This window comes from Symphalangus syndactylus, chromosome 23 (genome assembly GCF_028878055.3).
Source record: "Symphalangus syndactylus isolate Jambi chromosome 23, NHGRI_mSymSyn1-v2.1_pri, whole genome shotgun sequence".
NCBI classification, from domain to species: Eukaryota; Metazoa; Chordata; class Mammalia; order Primates; family Hylobatidae; genus Symphalangus; species Symphalangus syndactylus.
In genome coordinates this window covers 20,691,697-20,711,955 of record NC_072445.2, presented here as the reverse complement: position 1 = coordinate 20,711,955, position 20,259 = coordinate 20,691,697, and the positions used below count along the sequence as shown (strand labels likewise).

The window sequence follows — 20,259 nt, the reverse complement described above, 5'->3', positions numbered from 1 at the left end:
ATGCTTTGAAAGAGAGAGTTACATAGCAACCACCTAGGTACCTGGCACACCAACCAATCCTGCAGTATGGCAGCCATGAGGGGGCCCCTCACAAACCTCCAACTACAGGTCATGTAATGGAGCAAGGGCTACAGCTGCTGCTTCTGAAATCCACGACCATCACCGCTGCTCCCTACCAATGAAGGGGCACAACACCTCTGTGTCTGGCAGACACTGGGACTCCTTGGAAGGCTTTATTGAACCTTTCCAGGCTCAGGCTAGGATGCTTTTATCCAACCTTCCTTCCCTCTCTTTCATTTGGGAGTCTGATGGCTCTCTCTGTCTTCCCTGCTCCCTCCACGTTTTCTTTCCCAGGCATTTCCCTGAGTAAATTTTTTGCACATTTCATCTAGTGTCTACTTCTCAGAGGACCCAGGCTGACATACATAGGAATTACTTCTTCAGAAATCTAATGCCCACAGTTAACAAAATAGACAGAAGATAATTTTACCTAGTGTGATTAGGAATATGTGGTTTTTACTCTGCTTCAGATCTTTTGATATACCTGTTTCTCGACTTTGATATATGACACTCATCTTGCTTTATGTTTCAGTTCCGGAAGGGTTACGGAATTTTACCAGGCTTCAAGGGCGTGACTGTGACAGGGTTCAAGTAAGAATACTATAATTTGGTCATTTCTACTTTATGGCTGGGATCCATATGGTAGTGAAGGAGGTAAACCCCCTAGAGAGGCATTATTCATGTGGAATCCTCAGGAGGAGTAGTTTGGTAGAGGTGAAAAAAGTATCTCACCCGTTACAGATGTACCTGTTTAAAAGAAAGAGAGAAAAAGATTTGTGTTCATTCTATATATGTGCAAAAAATTTTTCAAGCAAAGATAAGGGATAAGTTTGTAGTCCAAATGTTCAGAAATATAAAAATGAAATAATGCCACTCAATGATGTCTTTCTACTGGAAGATCCTGCTGGCCAGTCAGATCCATAGATTTGCATGCTGTGACAGGCAGTTTGTGCTATTTTGTTTCCTAAGCAAATAAGCCATAAATATCTAGACTCTTCCAGGTCGGTTATTGTTTTACTGAACTGAGTGGTCTCTGTCCAGGTCTGGAAGTGTGGTTGTGACATATGAAGTCAAGACTCCACCACCATCACTTGAGTTAATACATAAAGCCAATGAACAAGTTGTACAGAGCCTCAATCAGACCTACAAAATGGACTACAACTCCTTTCAAGCAGTTGCTAGCAGTAAGTGAAATTGTTTAGATATGGTCATGTTATTTATGGTTATGCGTAAACCTAGGAAATTAGCTTGTGCTACAATGTCCTCTGGGAAGCTAGACACTCCAGTTCCTGGCACACGGGGTTCTGTACCACCTCCTCCTCTTATGCCAGTGCCTCCCAATCTGACTAATTCCACTGTACCTGGGGTGTGTGGAAAAGGGGCACAGGGATTTACAAGGGGGTCACAGAGCCATCTGGGTTTGTGTATTCTCTAAATTAGCAGATCCAAAACTAAGTAAAAAAAGTAAAACTAATATCGCAGTGGAGGTTTAAATATTCACAAAATGCACCAATAAGAAATAGAGGGCCATTGTTTTAGAGCAGTAGGCCTCAGAGTGTAGCCCTCTGTCATCCCGGCTGGAGTGCAATAGTATAATCATGCCTCCTTACAGCCTCTACTTTCCTTGCTCAAGCGATCCTCCTGCTCAGCCTCTAGGGTAGTTGGGGCCACAAGTGCACACCTCCATACTCTGCTAACATTTTCTTTTTATGATTTTTTGTAGAGATGGGACCTCACTATGTTGCCCAGGCTGGTCTCATACACCTCGCCCCAAGCAATCCTCCCACCTTAGCCTCCCAAAGTGTTGGGATTACGGGCATGAGCCACCATGCCTGGCTGTGTTTTTATTTTTATTTGTGAAATGATAAGGCAGTGATCCCATGGATTTTTACTGCCAAAACAATAATAAGAGCTACAGTTTCTCCAAGTCACCTCCCAGTGTAACTGTCTCTCACTGGTCCTATTTTCCAGACAGTGGAACTAAGGCTCAGCCAGGCTAAGCAAGTTCCTCAGGGCCACACAGTTACGGGTGGGACAGAACCAGGATTCAAATCCAAACTTACTGTCTATAAAGCTCCCACTCTTAAAGAGGTCCATGAGTATTAGGAAATTCTTACTTCTCAAGCAGACTTTATTATAATTAATTAATTTGTTTTTACATTTCTAAATCCTTCAAGACTTAGGTCAGAGCTTTCAATAAGCATGAGATATCAGTTACTGATAAGAAGCAGTTGATATTATTCCAGTCTGTAGCATAGAAACTTGATATTTAAGTTAGTTTGTTTTTTTATAAGAAAATGTGCAATTTTCTACCACACTTTTTGAAATATTGAAAATAGCTTTAAAATCTCCATTACTGCCATTAAGGAGCCATAGGGCAAAGATCCCAATTGGGAAACCCTGTCCCTGGCATGTGGCAGGACACACCTCCTCAGGGCTCAGACACCAGCTGCATGGGGATGGAGTGAGGAGACACATTGCCTCAGCATCAGACCACAGATGCTGTCAAGACCTCCAAGAGCCTGGTGGTGGTTGTGTCTGGTGAGTAGCATCAATGACATTTATTTGCTTTGGGGTCTTATTACCTTTTCTTTGGGTTTCCAGATGAAAGCAATTTCTCTGTCACACCAGAAATCATCTTAGAAGGGGACACAGTCAGTCTGGTGTGTGAAAAGGAAGTTTTGTCCTCCAACGTGTCTTGGCGCTATGAAGAACAGCAGTTGGAAATCCAGAACAGCAGCAGATTCTCAATTTACACTGCCGTGTTCAACAACATGACTTCGGTGTCCAAGCTCACCATCCACAACATCACTCCAGGTGATGCAGGTAGGTCTCCATTCAATAACTTGTGTGAGGAATGGAATGAAGAGCTTGTAAAGAAGCAAATATGTAATAGTGTTTTACATAGATATGTAGATAGTGTTTTTCTCTTCCAAAATAAGTCTCCTGGTTCAACCTTTCAAAACTGAAAATTAATCTGATATGTATTAGTCCATTTTTACACTGCTATAAAGAACTACCTGAGATTGGGTAATTTATGAAGAAAAAAGGTTTAATTGACTCACAGTTCTGCATGGTTGGGGAGGCCTCAGGAAACTTACAATCATGGCAGAAGGCAAAGGGGAAGCAAGGCACGTCTTACATGGCAGCAGGAGAGGGAGAGAAGGTCTGGGGAATTGTCAAACATCTGATTTTAAACCATCATATCTCATGAGAACTCACTCCCTATCATGAGAACAGCATGGGGGAAACTGCCCCCATGAGACAATCACCTACCACCAGGGCCCTGCCTGAACACGTGGGGATTACAATTCGACATGAGATTTGGGAGGGGACGCAGAGCCAAATCATATCACCATGGTATTAATTGTTAATTAATTTTAAAATTCATTATTTTCATTATTTGTTTTATTATAGTATATAATATAATTATTTTCATTATTTTATTTTAGTATATAATATTACTTTATTATTAATTTAATTTTCAATTGATTTTTAAAAATATTTAAAATAGCTTTGCTGAGGAAGGAATTGATACATAATAAACTGTACATATTTAAAACGTCTTGACACATGTGCACCTGTGAAATCATGACTACAATCAAGAGAGTGAACATATCCATCATTCTCCCTGCCCTCACCAAATTTTCTGGTTCTCCACTATTATCCCTCCCTTTGGCTTTCTTCTGTCCTCTTGCCCCCTCCAAGCAACTACAGAAGGAAGCATAAGGCTAAATTCTTCCCTAAGACTAGTGGTGAACCTGACATATTCTGGAATGTAATAACCGCATTGTAACTCAGATGCCAATGGGGCCATCTCCTTTTCTCTGCATGATGAGGTGGGCTATACACATATGGGTCCTATCACATAGTTGTTGATTTTGATTTACCACATGGTTAAATACTACGGCAAAATCATCCATCTTTTTCTAATTCTCCAAGGCTTTTTGATTTTTCTTTTCTACTTCTTCTATTTTTATACTTTTTTTCTTATTAGCAAAGTCCCTAAAATTTCTACTATTTCCTTAGAACATCTCTGTACTGCACTTTGTGGTGTTAGAAATATCTGCACTTCCTGAATTCCTGAATGGTTTTTTAGGTGTTTTTAGACCAAGTCTCAGATGATTTTGAAAATGATACTTCATGAAGTACTCTCATGATCCATGAGTTGAGGATACATTCCTCTAAGAAAATACACATGTGTTATAATAATACATGATTTCGTGTATTTTATGCAGGTGAATATGTTTGCAAACTGATATTAGACATTTTTGAATATGAATGCAAGAAGAAAATAGATGTTATGCCCATCCAAATTTTGGCAAATGAAGAAATGAAGGTGATGTGCGACAACAATCCTGTATCTTTGAACTGCTGCAGTCAGAGTAATGTTAATTGGAGCAAAGTAGAATGGAAGCAGGAAGGAAAAATAAGTATTCCAGGTGAGAATTTTAGATAAGCCCTTTTGCAAATAGGTTTTTGCCTCTTGGCCAAGTAGAAATGGGAGATGTGGTGTATGGAAGGGGAAATGTCAGATGTCTGTTATTTTCTGGATTTCAGACTGTGAAAAGGCATTATGTTTGATGCCAGCTCCAGCTTATCCACTCTAGAACAAGACCCCAAAAATATATGCACACAAGTGTCATGCTTCAGTTGTAGATGAGATCCCAGCAGCAGAAGACCCAAGAGATAAGGATCCTGATGACTTAGGTCCATGGCATTTTGGATCTAAAAATAGACAAGAAAAGCTTATGCTCACCTTCCTTTCATCTTCAGCAAAGAGCTAAGGATGAGGTCACTTGTCATTGAGGTCTGACTGGGAGCTTCTCCTTTCTGTGTGTCTTCTCCTGGTGTCTGGTCCTTCTCACTTTTCTGCCTTTGTATCTATGCATACCTCAATATTTTCTATCTCTGTGCCTCCAGCTTTATCCCTCTCTCTCTGCAGACCTGTTTGTCTCTCAGTCATTTCATATGATTTCTGATCCTGTTAGCTTTTGTTTTCAATCTGAAATCTTACCTAAAGTTCCCCACCCTCCAGTTTATATTGATGAATAATAATAATAATAGTAATAAGTTAAAACAGCAATACTGACTCTGTTTTGTATAACAGTTTATGATTAACCCTTTAAAAATATGTCACTGCTTTTTAATTACTTGACCACAAATTTGAAGCATTTTACTTCCAATTTGCAAATAAGGAAATTGAGGTTCAGATTACATGACTTATCCAAGGTTGTCAAAGTATGAAAAAAAAGAAAGAAGAAAGAAAGAAGAAAGAAAGAAAGAAAGAAAGAAAGAAAGAAAGAAAGAAAGAAAGGAAGAAAGAAGAAAGGAAGAAAGAGAGAGAGAGAAAGAAGAAAGAAAGAAAGAAAAGAAAGAAAGAAAGAAAGAAAGAAAGAAAGAAAGAAAGAAAGAAAGAAAGAAAGAAAGAAAGAGAGAGAGAGAAAGAAAGAATTAGGACTCACCAAAGGTCTTGTTTCACAAAACCAGTGTCTGTCTTGGCCAAACTATATTATGCATGCCTGGTGGGCCAGCACTGGAATGAGCTAGTCAGGCAGAGTTTGAACAGTGTTTTACCTAGAAACTGCACAGAGCAAGATCCAACTCTTCTCTTAAGAAACAACAGTATAATGTTCTTATCTGTAAAGAAAAAGTGTTTAAAGTAAAATGTGGCTTTACCCATGAAATACATTAGTGTGGTGAACCTTCATTTTACAAAGCCTTAGCTATGGAAATAGATTAAATTATTTTTTAAAACATTATCAGAACAGGGGCAGTGGCTCATGCCTGTAATCCCAGCACTTTCAGAGGCCGAGGCAGGTGGATCATCTGAGGTTGAGCATTGGAGATGAGCCTGGCCAACACAGTGAAACCCCATCTCTACTAAAAATACAAAAAATTAGCTAGGTGTGGTGGTGTGCACCTGTAGTCCCAGCTACTCGGGAGGCTGAGGCAGGAGAATCACTTGAACCCGAGAGGCCGAGGTTGCAGTGAGCGGAGATCATGCCACTGCACTACAGCCTGGGTGACAGAGTGAGACTCTGTCTCAAACAACAGCAACAACAAAAACTATCAATTTACAGGCAAATTTTCCTAAGCACATGTAATTTCCAAAGGATGGTCCACCTGCAAGCATTTGTATTAGACATTAAAGTACTCAGAAGAAAGGCATGTGGTAACTGTTGAAAATGTTGACACATGATACATGGAGTCACTTCCCTGATTTCTAAGGAAGAGGAGGTGTAGGTATCCTGAAGGGACTGCCAGATGGAAGAAAGACCTTGCACAATTCCTGTGGTACTGGCTTAGAAGCTTTCAACCCCGAAAGGTGAGAAACCTGGCCTTCTGGCAAAGGAATCAGGAAGTCTGTGGCGCAAACGCATAGAGCGGGATGAATGACTGCAGAACAATGGATTTCCTGCCTCAGGGCTGGCCGCCTGGGGACCTGCACCGTGGCTTCTCTGGTGGATTTAGCCTCTGCCTTGGCAGCCTGCCCTTCTTTCTCCTGCCCTTGCTGCTTCCTCTCTGCAGCTCTCTTCTCCAAATTCCACAAGTTCTACTAACAACCATTTTTCCAAGTCTGTGGAACACAGTCAAGCAAAAGAATTTGCCCAGAGCATTTGGAACTGAATGAATGAATGAATGACCTCCTCTCAGAAATGCTTGCGTATTCAAAGCACTCTGGAAAAGGATGAGACAGAAAGGAAATAATCAACAATGGCAGAATTTCTAACTTTAAGAAACTAAAATTCAATGAAGATTTCCTCCTACATGGGAAAAAAGTGAAGGAGTATTCTTTAAGGGTATCACCATGATCACAAAATAGTTATTGTGGCAGATTCGATGTATTCAACTTTGGGTTTTTTTTTGTTTTGTTTTGTTTTTCGTTTGTTTGTTTGTTTTTTGAGACAGAGTCTTGCTTTTGTCACCCAGGCTGGAGTGCAGTGGCGTGACCTCGACTCACTGCAAACTCCGCTCCTGGGGTTCAAGAGATTCTCCTGCCTCAGCCTCCCGAGTAGCTGGGATTATAGGTGCCTGCCACCACACCTTGTTAATTTTTCTATTTTTAGTAGAGATGGGGTTTCACCATGTTGGTCTGGCTGGTCTCGAACCCCTGACCTCCGCCCACCTTGGCCTCCCAAAGTGCTGGGATTACAGGCTGGAGCCACCACACCTGGCCTCAACTCTGCTTTCAATGTTTACATTTATCATCTTGGTTTTTCTCCACTCCCCACCCGAAGTCTTGCAAAGCAGGTACCATCACCACCATTTTATAGAGGAAGGTCTGGGATGTCATCTAACTTTGGACAACAAAATTCTAATTGCATACCTTGTCTTCTCCAGAAAGCAAACTACCAACTTATTAGCTGCATTCAGTACCTCCCATGCAGGGCGCCTGGTTGCACAGCCCCAGGGGTGTTGTAGGAAACACAATGTGAATGATGCCAATTTGGAAGTCCTGCTTGTGTTTTCTGAGTTTATCACCTCTTTGGAGCCTTTTCTCCACTCCTTCTCTGAATCTCAGCCTAACAGAAGTAGTTATTGTTCTCTGAACAAGACCTGCATGCTGCTGCTTCTGTGTTTTTGCTTATAACAATGGTTTTCTTAGTTAACAATAGAATCCATTTTTCAAGCAGAATCTTGCATGGCTGTCTAATGCAAGTCTTCTCAACTCAGCACTATTGATGTTTTGGGTCAGATAATTCTTTGCTGGGTGGAACTGTACTGTGCATTGGAGAATATGTAGCAGCATCCCCGGCCTGTACCTACAAGATGGCAGTAGCATCTCCAGTTGCAACAACCAAAAATGTCTCCAAACCTTGCCGAATGTCCTCCAGGCAGGCAAAATTGCCCGTCATTGAGAGCACATCTAATGTGTAAAGCAGACCAAAGTGGAGCTGCTCTGGTTAGAAGAAGGGTGAAGGGGTTGGAGCCCACACAGTTTATTATCCTTCCACCCCCAACACAGCCCAGGCCCTGAAGCAGCTTGATGGAATGCCAAGTTTTCCAAGGAGTATGGATTTACTCACACACAACCCAGATACAACCGCATACCAGAACTACAGCCGCCATTTCTATCTATTAAAATCCTGAATGTCTGTTAAGGCCTACAGCAAATCTTCCCCTTCTCTGAAATCTTCCCTAATCTCTCAACTAAACATCCCTCCTTTAATCTACATAATATTGACTTCTCTCTTACGGAACCTACCCACTGCACACTATCCTTATTTCTGTACATCTCTTTATACACTCCTTCTTGCATAGATCATTGTCTTGTACATTAGTTTGGTGAGATAGATGGGTCTTTAAGGATCAGTAAGAGTCAGCAGGGGGAAGAGGGAATGAGAATATTTCAGGTGTGAACACAGGCATGGAGGTGCAAAGCTACAGGGCATGTTCAAAGCCCAGGAGATGATCTAATTTTTCAGAGAGAGCTATAGAAGAAGATAAAGAGAAGAGAAGCAGATTGGAATCACACTGTGAATAATTGAATATACCAGGCTAAGAGGGATTTTACTGTATTCTGTAGGCAATGGTAAGGTTTTAAAGGTAAAAAGAGGGACATCAAATGGTGAGAGCTGAACTTAGGAAAAATAAGTTTTAAGGTCTTATAGCCAATAGATTGCAGGGGCAAATAACTGAAAATAGAGACTCAGCTACAATCACGTGTAATGGGCAGACAACAGATAATGGGGCCTGAGCAAGTTACCATGGGTAGGAGTGGGTAAGACGATAGTGAGATATTTCAGAAGAGGAATCTAAAAGTTTCTTACGACTGAGTAGGGGTAAAAGGTGAGTGCATGCAAGTAATTTAAGATTTTTTATTTGGAGAAATGCCAAGTGCAAAGAAAGGACACATTGGAAGATGTACAGGTTTTATCTGGGGAGAAAAAAGATGAGTTCTTAAATGGACCAACTGAGTTGAAGGTACCGAAGATGTCAGAGCAACACTTGGGAATTTGCTTCTAAAGTTTCCAACAGGAGCGTTGCTCTTAGAAATAGAGTGGGAGTCATCCAAATTTGGGCTATACTAGAAGCCAGAGGTAGAGATGAGATTGCCTGCAGAGAGAGTAGAGAAAAAGATGAGGAAAGGGGCAACCTTTGAGAAGGGGATGAAGGAAAAGAGCCTGAGAGGGAGACCCAGAAGGAGGGGTGAGGAGAAAAGAGGGGCAGGAGACTTCTAGGACTCAAGCATGCCAAATCAGAGAGAAGGTGGTCAGGAGAATGGGATGCTGCAGTCAAAGTAGCATGAGGGGAGGCCACTGGATATGGAAAAGGGGAGGTCACTGTTGGCCTTAAAGGAACACTTTTGGTAGAAGAGAGGGTGAAGAAGGCCAATTACAAAGACTTGATGAGAAACAGGAGTGAAAAATTGGAGATGGCAAACACAGAAGAATCATGGTATGAAGAGAGGAAGAAATGCAGTGGTGGCTAGGGAGCATTCAGACTGGTGAAAGACCATTTCAGGAAGGGAGACTTGAGTGGATCTGGGGGTTGAAGTGGAGGAAATCTGGGAGGAAAGATTAAAGACACAGGGTGAGAAAGGGCAAAGGATGAAGGGATGTCCTGGAAGAATTAGAAGAAGTGGATTTTCAAAAGGTAAGTGGAGGAGTGAGCCTTAGAGTTGGGCACAGACACTCGTGTCTGTGAGCTAGGAGGTAATTTAATCAAGATAGATAAAGAGGGAAATCAGTTTGGTGTTTCAAACAACGTTTCTGGGGTCTAGGGAGTAAAGCTAGTTACATGTTGATCAAAATATGTCAAATATCATTGATCAGCCAGGGCTGAAAAAGACACATTTATGTTGGAACTAATCAACAGGCTTATTCGTTTTCCTTCATTTTCGGAAGATTGATAGTGTTTGAAGATTGCCTTAGGAGTGCATGGCAGCAGGCAAGGTGGGAGGAGGGAGAATAAAGGGACTACAGTAGGAAAAATCAGCCACAGGGTGCTGTAGAACCCGAGGCAAGAGGAAGGACGGCATGGAGGGCATGGTATTTCTGGGAAAGGAAAGAAAGGTATGGAAAGGGAGCTATTTTGAAGGGGAACCTGCTGGTAACTGAGAATGCATGAAGTTGAAGTTTTCACTAAAACATAGAGATTTAAACAGGGAACATGCTGTGAAAAATGCTCAAATAAGATGAATATCAGGTGCCCCAGTATTGCTTCTTCCCCTTTTTAATAATCATAATAATCTAAATAATCTGACATCTGTTCTTCCAGTTAAATCATACCCAAACAGCTTGCTTCTCTTTTCTTATTGTTCACATTTGAAAAACCATCACTCATGGTCTTTGTTGGGGCAGGCTCCAGTCAGGTACTTTTCTAAGAGTTTATGTATATTATCTCATTTAACCTTACGGTGGTCCTGGGAAGTAACTGCAATTATTAATCCTCATTTTACATCTGGAGAACTGAAGCACAAGGTGGTTAAGTGACTGTTTCAACAATATCTTGCTAGTAAGTGATGGAGTTTGGGATCTGAAGCCAGGCAACCTGGATACAGACTCTGCAGACCTAATCACCATAAACCCCTCCTCTCCATTCAGAGAAGAAATCTATTTAAATAGTAACTCCTTTTATGAAAAAAAAAAAAATGATTTGACCTCTTTGCTACTAAATAAAAGAGTTAGCCAGCTGGGATGGCAACAATTTGCTTCTCATTATAGGAACCGCTGAGACAGACATAGATTCTAGCTGCAGCAGATACACCCTCAAGGCTGATGGAACCCAGTGCCCAAGCGGGTCGTCTGGAACAACAGTCGTCTACACTTGCGAGTTCATCAGTGCCTACGGAGCCAGAGGCAGTGCAAACACAAAAGTGACATTCATCTCTGTGGGTGAGGACTCTCCCTAGAATTTTTAGCCATAAATAGATTCCACCTTAAAGAAGTGCTGCCAATGAACTATGAGCTATGAAAATACCTATGAGCAAAATAATGGACAGAGAGGGAGCGTGGTTAGGGCAAATCACACAATGGGAGATAGAAAAGGATTTCCCTCTCTGCCATTTAAATTCAGAGGGAGTCTTTTAACAATTGGGGATGGTTGTGGTAGGACACAGTGGTTCCCAGGAAGGAACCCCGGGGCATTCTCTTGAGTAACGCAGGAGGTGGAGTGGGAAGTAGGGTTTCCCACTCAGGTTATCCCTATTATCATTGAATGTGTAATGAAGATAATGTCCCTAATTTTCCCCTTTTCCCTCATTACTTCATTCTCCCATTCTTGAATTCCAACAGCCTGGCTCACTCCCCCACTACCCCTCAACACCCTCCCTCATTCCTCTTCTCCCATTTCACCTTTTCCAGAGACAGTGCTGCAGAAAGCCTTAATAATCTGATTCTTTCTGGTTATTTTATGGTTGGAACGAGTGATTTGTTAGTCTCTCAATTAATTGTTTAGTTAGGCTTCTTAAAATTGTCATTTCTCCTTATATCATAAAGCATTATAATTTCACCCCATTTGTAAAAAGAGGACATTCAAACTTGTTTTTCCACCTGTCTTACAAAAATGAACAATTTAGATTAATCATTAGACCCTTCTTTGAACAAGTTTAGAGAAAGGCTGATATAAGCCATACTTGTTAACTGTTGTTCACGTGTTCTGCCATTGTGACTTAGCGTTTTTACAAAGATTAAGATTATGTTTATGTGGGCATAATCTATCTATCTATCTAATATATATCTATAATATATAATATATAGCTATATAATAATCACATATCTACAGGTAGAACAGTTTTGCATTCCTAGTTTTAACACAAAGAGTTGTGTTATGTTCAAATAATCAAAACTGTTCTCACTACAGAAAACTGCAAATTGCTCAAAATACTCAGGAGCTCTTCTAGGGAAATAATGCTTTCAGGTAAAACTAATCTTTCTCCAAATTACTTAACATAACTTTACCTCTCTCCACAGAACTGGGACCTGTCTTAGGGAAATGTTAAGCCTTTGCTGAAAATCACTAGTCTGGTAGTTTGGAATCTCATCAGAGAATCAAGAGGACCAAATTCATGGTTCCATGAGCCTTTTTCTTTTTACTCATAGAAATAGGGACGGCCTTAGAGAGGCACCTCAAGATGCCTATGGATGGGGAGGGCAATGCAGGGACACATTACACCTTCTTTGAGTGACTTTGGGCTGTGTCTGAACATTTGAATCCCAGCTTCTAAACGGTAACTGTAAAAAGCCCTGATGTCATTGGATTATGATTAAGAATAAGATTTTTAGGCCAGGCATGGTGGCTCACGCCTGTAATCCCAGCACTTTGGGAGGCCAAGGTGAGCAGATGGCTTAAGCCTAGGAGTTTGAGACCAGCCCCAGCAACATGGCAAAGCCCTGTCTCTACCAATAAAAAATAAAAATAAAATTAGCCAGGCATGGTGGTGTGTGCCTGTAGTCCCAGCTTCTTGGGAGGCTGAAGCAGGAGGATCGATTAAGCCCAGAAGGTTGAGGCTGCAGTGAGCCGTGATTGTGCCAGCCTGGGTGGCAGAATGAGACCTTGTCTCTAAAAAGAAAATAATAATAATATTATTAATAATAAGATTTCACACTGATTGGGAAAGTAGGCCAGCATCAGTGGGCTCACAAAATGAAGCTGTTCACTTATAGAAGACTGAAGTGAATGGTGTTTTGAAATATCGACCACGTAAAGATATACTCAAAGAGAAGTGGACAGTTAGACAAAAATAGTGGGAGGCTCATATAAGCTTTTATATTTGTAATAGTCTTATTAATATTTTTGATTAGTAATTTTTCATGAACCTGTGAGAAGCCTCTTAGAGGAGTATATATATAGTGAAATTAATTACATATAAATACTTATATTACTGTAGTTATATAGTTATAATTAAGATACCCATACATCCCGGTTTACCTGACAGTGCAGGTGTAATTATTAGGTAAGTGCAAAAGTAATTGTGTTTTTAGTCGTTACTTTTAAACCAACTTATATTTGGGCAATACAGTCCATGATTCTTGTACTTAAAATGTAGTTCCAGAATTCACTCTTTCACTTATTAAGCATTCACTGTGTACTAGACCCAGTGCTGGGTACTGGGGATGCAAAGACAAAGAGGCTACAGGTCTGCCCTTGAGGGCTCACATTTTTATGGAGGGGAGATATTAAAAGAGAGAAAATAATACACAATATGGTATTATTAAAAAGTATTTTGAAAGAGTAGAGATTGAGATTGTTAGAGGAACCCGGCCATTTGTTCTCCCTTGAGGTGTTACAGAGGAGGTTGGAGGGGAGCTTGGGATAAGGCGACAACCCTAAGTTTGCAACCTTTTACCCTGCTGATCATCAGGAGATAATTCCAGCCACAAAAGTGAAGTGCACGAGGTCCTAAGGCATGTGATGGAAATGAGTACAGTGCAGAGCACCACCAGGAACAGCCTAGAAACGAGTAAAGCCCAGGAGCAGCAAGGTACCAATCCTACCTTGACATGAGTAGAGTCAGGATGGTTCATTTTTTTTTTTCTGTCCCTCTCTGAAGTTTCACTCATGTGTTAATGTCCCCAGAGATACGACATATTGAACTTGTTGTCAGTTTTCTTTTGTCTGTTTTGTTTGCCTTTTTTCAGCCAATCTAACAATAACCCCGGACCCAATTTCTGTTTCTGAGGGACAAAACTTTTCTATAAAATGCATCAGTGATGTGAGTAACTATGATGAGGTTTATTGGAACACTTCTGCTGGAATTAAAATATACCAAAGATTTTATACCACGAGGAGGTATCCTGATGGAGCAGAATCAGTACTGACAGTCAAGACCTCGACCAGGGAGTGGAATGGTGAGTGAAAAGCCGGACACCACATTGTACTGCCTGAGCTCTTGGAAACATGCATAATAGTTACCATCTGTGTAGGGTCTTCTCTGAGACATGCCTATGCCAACCCCTTTAAATTCAATATGTCTTCACACTTAACGCAACATTCCTTTGAGGGAAGATGCCATTATTTCCATATTTACAGATAAAGTAAATATGCTCAAACAACTTAAGTTGTAGAGCCAGGAATGGAACTAGTGTCTCTAATTCCAGACCCTGTGCTCTTGCCATTAACTTATGAGGATTGTTTTTAAAAGTACTTTCACTGGACACTCGGCAGTGTTTGACCCGACTGTGCTTTAGAACAGCTAGGTAAAGATTTTATAAGCCTGGTTCCAAAAAAAGGAACACATTTTAATTCCCTGTTTACCTCTATCCATTGTTTGTTTTGTGAGGAAATGCAAATATTTGAAAGCAAAGGGAAATTGGTAGATAGAACTGCTACGATAATAGCTCATATTTATTGAGCCCTTAACTATGTGATAGGCACTATGCAAAGTATTTAAATGTATTAATTTATGTGAAACGATAAACCTAGAGGATACTGTTTTTATTAGCCCCATTTTACAGATGAGGAAACTGAGACTCAGTAAAGTTAAGTAAATTACCCAAGGTTATACATCTGGCAGGTGGCAGAGCCAGGATGCGAACTCAGATTGACTGACTCCAGCGGTCAACTCTTAGCCACTCCTCTCTGAAGCCTTTCATTAACTATGAGATTAATCAGTCTAGATTCTGTGAGTCCCATGTCTTCTTTATATTTTCATATAAGGCCTAGGCAACATTGTAGAAACAGCTAGTTATTGTTTGGGCTGGACTTGGTAGTATACAGTCAGGAAATGGAAGTATTTTTCTTCCAGGCTGACCTCAATGCTGCTCTGTACAATTACTCTTTCCTACTAAAAGCCAATAACCTAGGAAGAATTTTAGCTTTTCCAGTCACATTAACCTATTAAACAGTCCCATAATCAGTTACTGAAAAGTCATATTCTCATCTAAATCTACTACACTGTCATTTTATATTCAATCTAAATTCCCTCTTCCCCCGAGCAGGAATTAAAAAGGAGTTTCCTTACTTTCCTCGTTCACCCTCTGGTTAGCTGCTGCTTCTGACTTTTCCAGAGCTGGGGCAAAGGGAAGCAATGTAAAGAAAATTGAAGGGTCTTACTTAACTGTAGGTGCCGTTGTAATCTTGCTGTATGTCTCCATGGCAGCTGCCCAAATGATGACTTGTCCTCTGGGGCCATGGTGAGCAGGGGCCTGCTCACTTAGAGATGGGAGACAGGGGCGTCATAACACCACAGTGTTCCATCAGGTTAAGAATTATTTTCAAAAAACTCCCCACCTCTGCACACGCCAAAACTCCCATTTATTCCTTGGGTTGGTAGAAAAGCCTTAGAGTAGAAATTGAAAACCTGGTTTGAAATCCAATTTTGCCTCTAACAGGCTGTTTGGCCTTGAATAAGCCACTTAATTTTATTTGAAAGTAAGTGCATATTTACGTGGTCATTGGTTAGTCCTTCAAATGCATGTAGAACCCAGGAGCGGAATCAATCAAGCATTTTTTCCTCCAGTGTCCAGGAAGTTGTGGTATTCCTTTACTAAAGCTTGAGAGGGAAAATTAAGCCTCTTCTTAACCTTCCCAGCAAACGCTTTTGAAGGGCAATTATTTCATTCCATCTCATTTTTGCTGTCTTCTACTCAGGAACCTATCACTGCATATTTAGATATAAGAATTCATACAGTATTGCAACCAAAGACGTCATTGTTCACCAGCTGCCTCTAAAGCTGAACATCATGGTTGATCCTTTGGAAGCTACTGTTTCATGCAGTGGTTCCCATCACATCAAGTGCTGCATAGAGGAGGATGGAGACTACAAAGTTACTTTCCATATGGATTCCTTGTCCCTTCCTGCTGGTAAGATGCTGATTGCTGAATTGTTAGGGTATATTATTTCACATAAGTGGAGTCTAAAAATTTACTCTTAAAATAGGGATCAAGAGACATAGGACTGTATCAGAGATAGAATCGACAGAGCAGAATCCCATGAGTCTTTGTTACCTTCTATTTTGCTATGTGGCTAGTGGTTCACTGGTTTGTGGTACAATCTTGGGAGTTTGCAATGGTGGAACCTTTTTTTTATTAATTGGGAGAAGTTGAAGAAAGTATTGAGATATCTTCTTAGGAATATGGCAGACTAGATAATCTAACAGTCTTTTCCTCCATGCTATAAAGTTGCATGCCACAAAACTGCCACAAAAATCCTTTTAAATGCATAATTGAGCATGTAAGAAAGTGCGAGAAATAACCAAGTGCCAAAAAAATAGAGGAAAATAAAATAGAAATGATGTTTTAACTAATGCTGGAGCTTCCCTATGGGCTTTTGCCAATATCAGAAATCCAGAACCTTGGGTTTTAAGGCTCCAGAGGGCATAAAAGTAAAGACTGTGCTCCCTAAACACACAATGGGGCACTCAACACCCCATTGACACAACGTCAAGACCCTCAAAAAGTGACACATTCAGTAAGAGACTAAGCTAGGAGAACAAAACTCATCTGCCAGAGTTGAGACCTCGGCCTCATCTCTGAGTGGACAAAATGTGTCCCCCCAGAAATATAGTTGTCCTGCCATCACTCGGTTTTGGGCTTTGAATTTATCTTTCCTTTGTGGTTCAGGAGTGCCAACCTAAGTTTAAAGTTGTCCATTGGTAGCACCCTATGTCAACCAGCAAAAAGAGAAAAAAAAAAATCAAAGTCTGTCTGGTAGATGGTGCTCTTAATCCAGATCCCTAGGGATTCCCAGAGATTAAGGTCAACCAGCATGAGCTCACAACCCAAAATCTCAAAACACAGATAACTTCATGAGGGATTTACAAGCTCATTCATTCTTTCAATAACTATTCTGGAGGACCTACTCAACGCAAGACACCATGGTAGGCAATGAAAGGGAGAAAAAAGAAGTGGGGCACATATTTTAATATCTAGAAGGGCCCATGCCATGAAAGGCAATGCATATAATATAAAATATCCAAATAGAATAATACAGACTGAAAAAACAGTGGAAGTTCAGAAAAGTGGGGACTCAATAAATACTGTAGTCTTTAAAGAAGGCTGCATGGTAGAGGGATATAATCAATCTGGATTTTGACATATGCAACATTTCAACATTCTGTGTTTAATATGCATACATTCAGTGCTTTCTATGCTCCAGATCCTGAGCTGAGCTCCAGGAGATGGAAAGATAAATAAGACAAGGTACTATCTCTCCAGGAGCTTATGGTCTAGTAGAGAAGACAAACTCATGAATAGGTGACTATATACCAATATGGTAAAGGCAGAATAGGATAAATGCTCAGAGCATGATGAAATTTAGATAGGGAGAAGGATTTGTGGGATGCTGAAAAGGCATTCTGAATGTTAAAAATGTGTGACTTGGAATCATGAATGGTAGAGGAGAAGTTTTGACTAGCACACATGCAAATGTGGGCTTACATACTTCAAGAACCAGAGGTAAAACCTGTTAAAAATGAATGTGGCACATTCCTGGGGAAAGCTTGGACAGGTTTATTCATATTAGGTTATCTTAACACAGTTTGTACATTAGAGACTCATGTTGCGACTTAATTCTTTCAATAATTCTGTCTTCAGCAAAAGAAGTTAACGAAAAACAAACGTGCTACAAACACAATTTCAATGCAAACTCAGTTTCCTGGTGTTCAAAAACTGTTGATGTGTATTGTCACTTTACCAATGCTGCTAATAATTCAGTCTGGAGCCCATCTATGAAGCTGAATCTGGTTCCTGGTAAGAACGTTTTAAATTACTTTAAGATGTTATAGTCAGGGCAGGGACTTATTTATTTATTCACTCCTTCATTCATCCCCATTCAATAAACATATGTTAAATACCCTCACTGTGGTAGGCCCTGGGCTCACCATGGGAGTATTTAAAAGAAAAGAAATAAGCCATGTCCCCTGGCCTCAAGCCTAGGGAAGAAATCTATGTGATAAAAAATGTTATTGGCTGGGTGCGGTGGCTCATGCCTGTAATCCCAGCACTTTAGGAGGCCAAGGTGGGCAGATCACGAGGTCAGGAGATCAAGACCATCCTGGCTAACATGGTGAAATCTCGTCTCTACTAAAACTACAAAAAATTAGCCAGGCATGGTAGCATGCACCTGTGGTCCCAGCTGCTAAGGAGGCTGAGGCAGGAGAATCGCTTGAACCCAGGAGGCGGAGGTTGCAGTGAGCCAAGATCATGCCACTGCACTCCAGCCTGGGCGACAGAGAGATTCTGTCTCAAAAAAAAGAAAGTTATTACATGTAATATGGTAAGAGCTAAATAGAAATGTTGTGGGTGGCTTAGCTCTGCTGAAGGCAGGTGGGGAAGAAGTGATCAGGAAAGCCTTGCAGATGAAATGAGACTTTAGCTGAGTTGACAGGGCTAAGGAGTTCACCAGGCGGATAGGAGTGGACAGTATCAACGTGGTTGAGATCCTTTGAGGTTTCAGCAAAGGAAAGGTGTCCACACTGCACTGTTTTTCTGAGAAAGAGCTACATGAAAACAGTTAATCTCGAGAATAGGCAGCTGCCTTTCCCATCCTTTGCCACCACTGAGTCAATTTGCCATCACATAATATCTTTGAGGTGAAAGGTCATGATTTACAGAGTCATTGCTATGCTAGCCCATGTTGGGGAGCTCCCCTCAGCAGCAGGGAGGGATAGATCATCCTAATACAAGGTCATTTTAAGAGAGGATCTTATATGTTAAGGCAAGAGATAAATGATGACCCTGGGCTTCTACCGTAAGCAACTCCTCGTCCTCTTAAATCTTCCCAGCAACAGGACTTGTGATAGACAAAGGATCATTATCACCAAGCTTGTTTGAGTTTACTGAATAGTTTGTGGTCATTCTCACATGTTGGCAACCAGCCCCTGGGCACCAAAACAGGAAACAATTTAGAGTCAAGTTCACCCAACCTTTCCATGCACAAGTACAACCCCTCCGGGGTGCAGCAAAGGTCACCTCTTCTTTTCTCCGTCACTCATCTTAGCCAACATATTTTATTCATTTATCTTTGTTCTTCTCCTCTTTCTTTATACAAATATGGTTTCGCTTCTTTTTCCTTGTAGAACATTACTTATTTAAGATTTGTATACAGTGGTTGAGACCTTAACGTTAAAGAAAAATGTTGGTGAGGGAGGGGTCTCATCAGAGTCAGGGTCCACTGGACATGAGAGATTCCACAGCAAGTGTCATTTCCCCATCCTTGCCTGGTCATGAGAAGAGGTGAAATAGAATCACCTCTAAGGGAAACAGAAGGAACAAATCTTAAACATATTGATTAGAATATTCAGGTCATGGGTACCTGGAGTTCCTACTACCAATTATGTTTTTGGATTGTGGCAGTGATTCTCAACCTTGACAGCACACTGGAATCACCAGGGAGGCTTAAAAACCTGCTGATGCCTAAATCCCAGCCCTGACGATTCCAATTTACTTAGCCTGGACACTGGTGTTTTCAAAAACTCCCCAGCTGATTCTAATATGACACAGTTGAGACTCTCCAGATTAAGGTATAAAATTCTGTTAGGAAAAGGAAGTTCAGATTACAGAAGTCAGAATCATGCGGAAAGCAGAGAGGGGCTTTGAAAAATCGGGGCAAAATTAAGAAATTGGGTAGCTCTGAAAAGGTGACTGAAAGTAAAGAGAAATATGAATTCAAACATCAAAATTCTATCTTGGCCTGACCGTATTTCTACTATCTTGTCTCTTCCTTGCAATTATCCCTTTTATTTCAATGTTTCCAACACAGGGGAAAACATCACATGCCAAGATCCCGTAATAGGTGTCGGAGAGCCCGGGAAAGTCATCCAGAAGCTATGCCGGTTCTCGAACGTTCCCAGCAGCCCCGACGGTCCCGTTGGCGGGATCATCACTTACAAATGTGTAGGCTCCCAGTGGGAGGAGAAGAGAAATGACTGCATCTCTGCCCCAATAAACAGTCTGCTCCAGATGGCTAAGGTGATCCTTAAAGCTTCCACTCTGAGCTCTTGGTGGGGTGATCTGTCTGGCTGATCATATTTCTCAGCACTTAGCAAAATGGGTTTGGGGCTGCTTTGTGTTGCTCCAAAACTACTTTTATTTGTGTATTTCCAAAGGAGATGCAACCCTAGAAATGCAAAAAAATGCCTCGAATCAAATACTAAGACAATTAAGTACGTGTTCTGCTCTCGGACCAGCTAGATACCTTAACCTTGACTTCTCAGTACCATGTGTTCCATACTCCGGGGGCAGCGGTATTATCCTCTCTCTCATTGCTCTCCTTTGAGTAATTTTGATATCAAGAAAATTGCTATAATACTT

At 41.0% G+C, this 20,259-nt stretch overlaps 1 protein-coding gene across 3 annotated transcripts in view; it reads left to right on the top strand.

Moving 5' to 3' along the window:
- Positions 1 to 20,259, top strand: part of ADGRF5 (adhesion G protein-coupled receptor F5) — a 101,936-nt gene that overhangs the window by 71,468 nt on the left and 10,209 nt on the right. For 2 of the 3 annotated variants that reach the window (XM_055263859.2, XM_055263858.2), the window contains exons 7-15: positions 593 to 651; positions 1,102 to 1,244; positions 2,665 to 2,886; positions 4,299 to 4,502; positions 10,731 to 10,901; positions 13,647 to 13,856; positions 15,598 to 15,810; positions 17,542 to 17,697; positions 19,709 to 19,917. In XM_055263859.2, the coding sequence (XP_055119834.2) occupies positions 593 to 651; positions 1,102 to 1,244; positions 2,665 to 2,886; positions 4,299 to 4,502; positions 10,731 to 10,901; positions 13,647 to 13,856; positions 15,598 to 15,810; positions 17,542 to 17,697; positions 19,709 to 19,917 (1,587 nt within the window). Of the gene's footprint in view, positions 1 to 592; positions 652 to 1,101; positions 1,245 to 2,664; positions 2,887 to 4,298; positions 4,503 to 10,730; positions 10,902 to 13,369; positions 13,490 to 13,646; positions 13,857 to 15,597; positions 15,811 to 17,541; positions 17,698 to 19,708; positions 19,918 to 20,259 lie in introns of all 3 variants that reach the window. The other variant, XM_055263857.2, reaches the window with a different exon arrangement.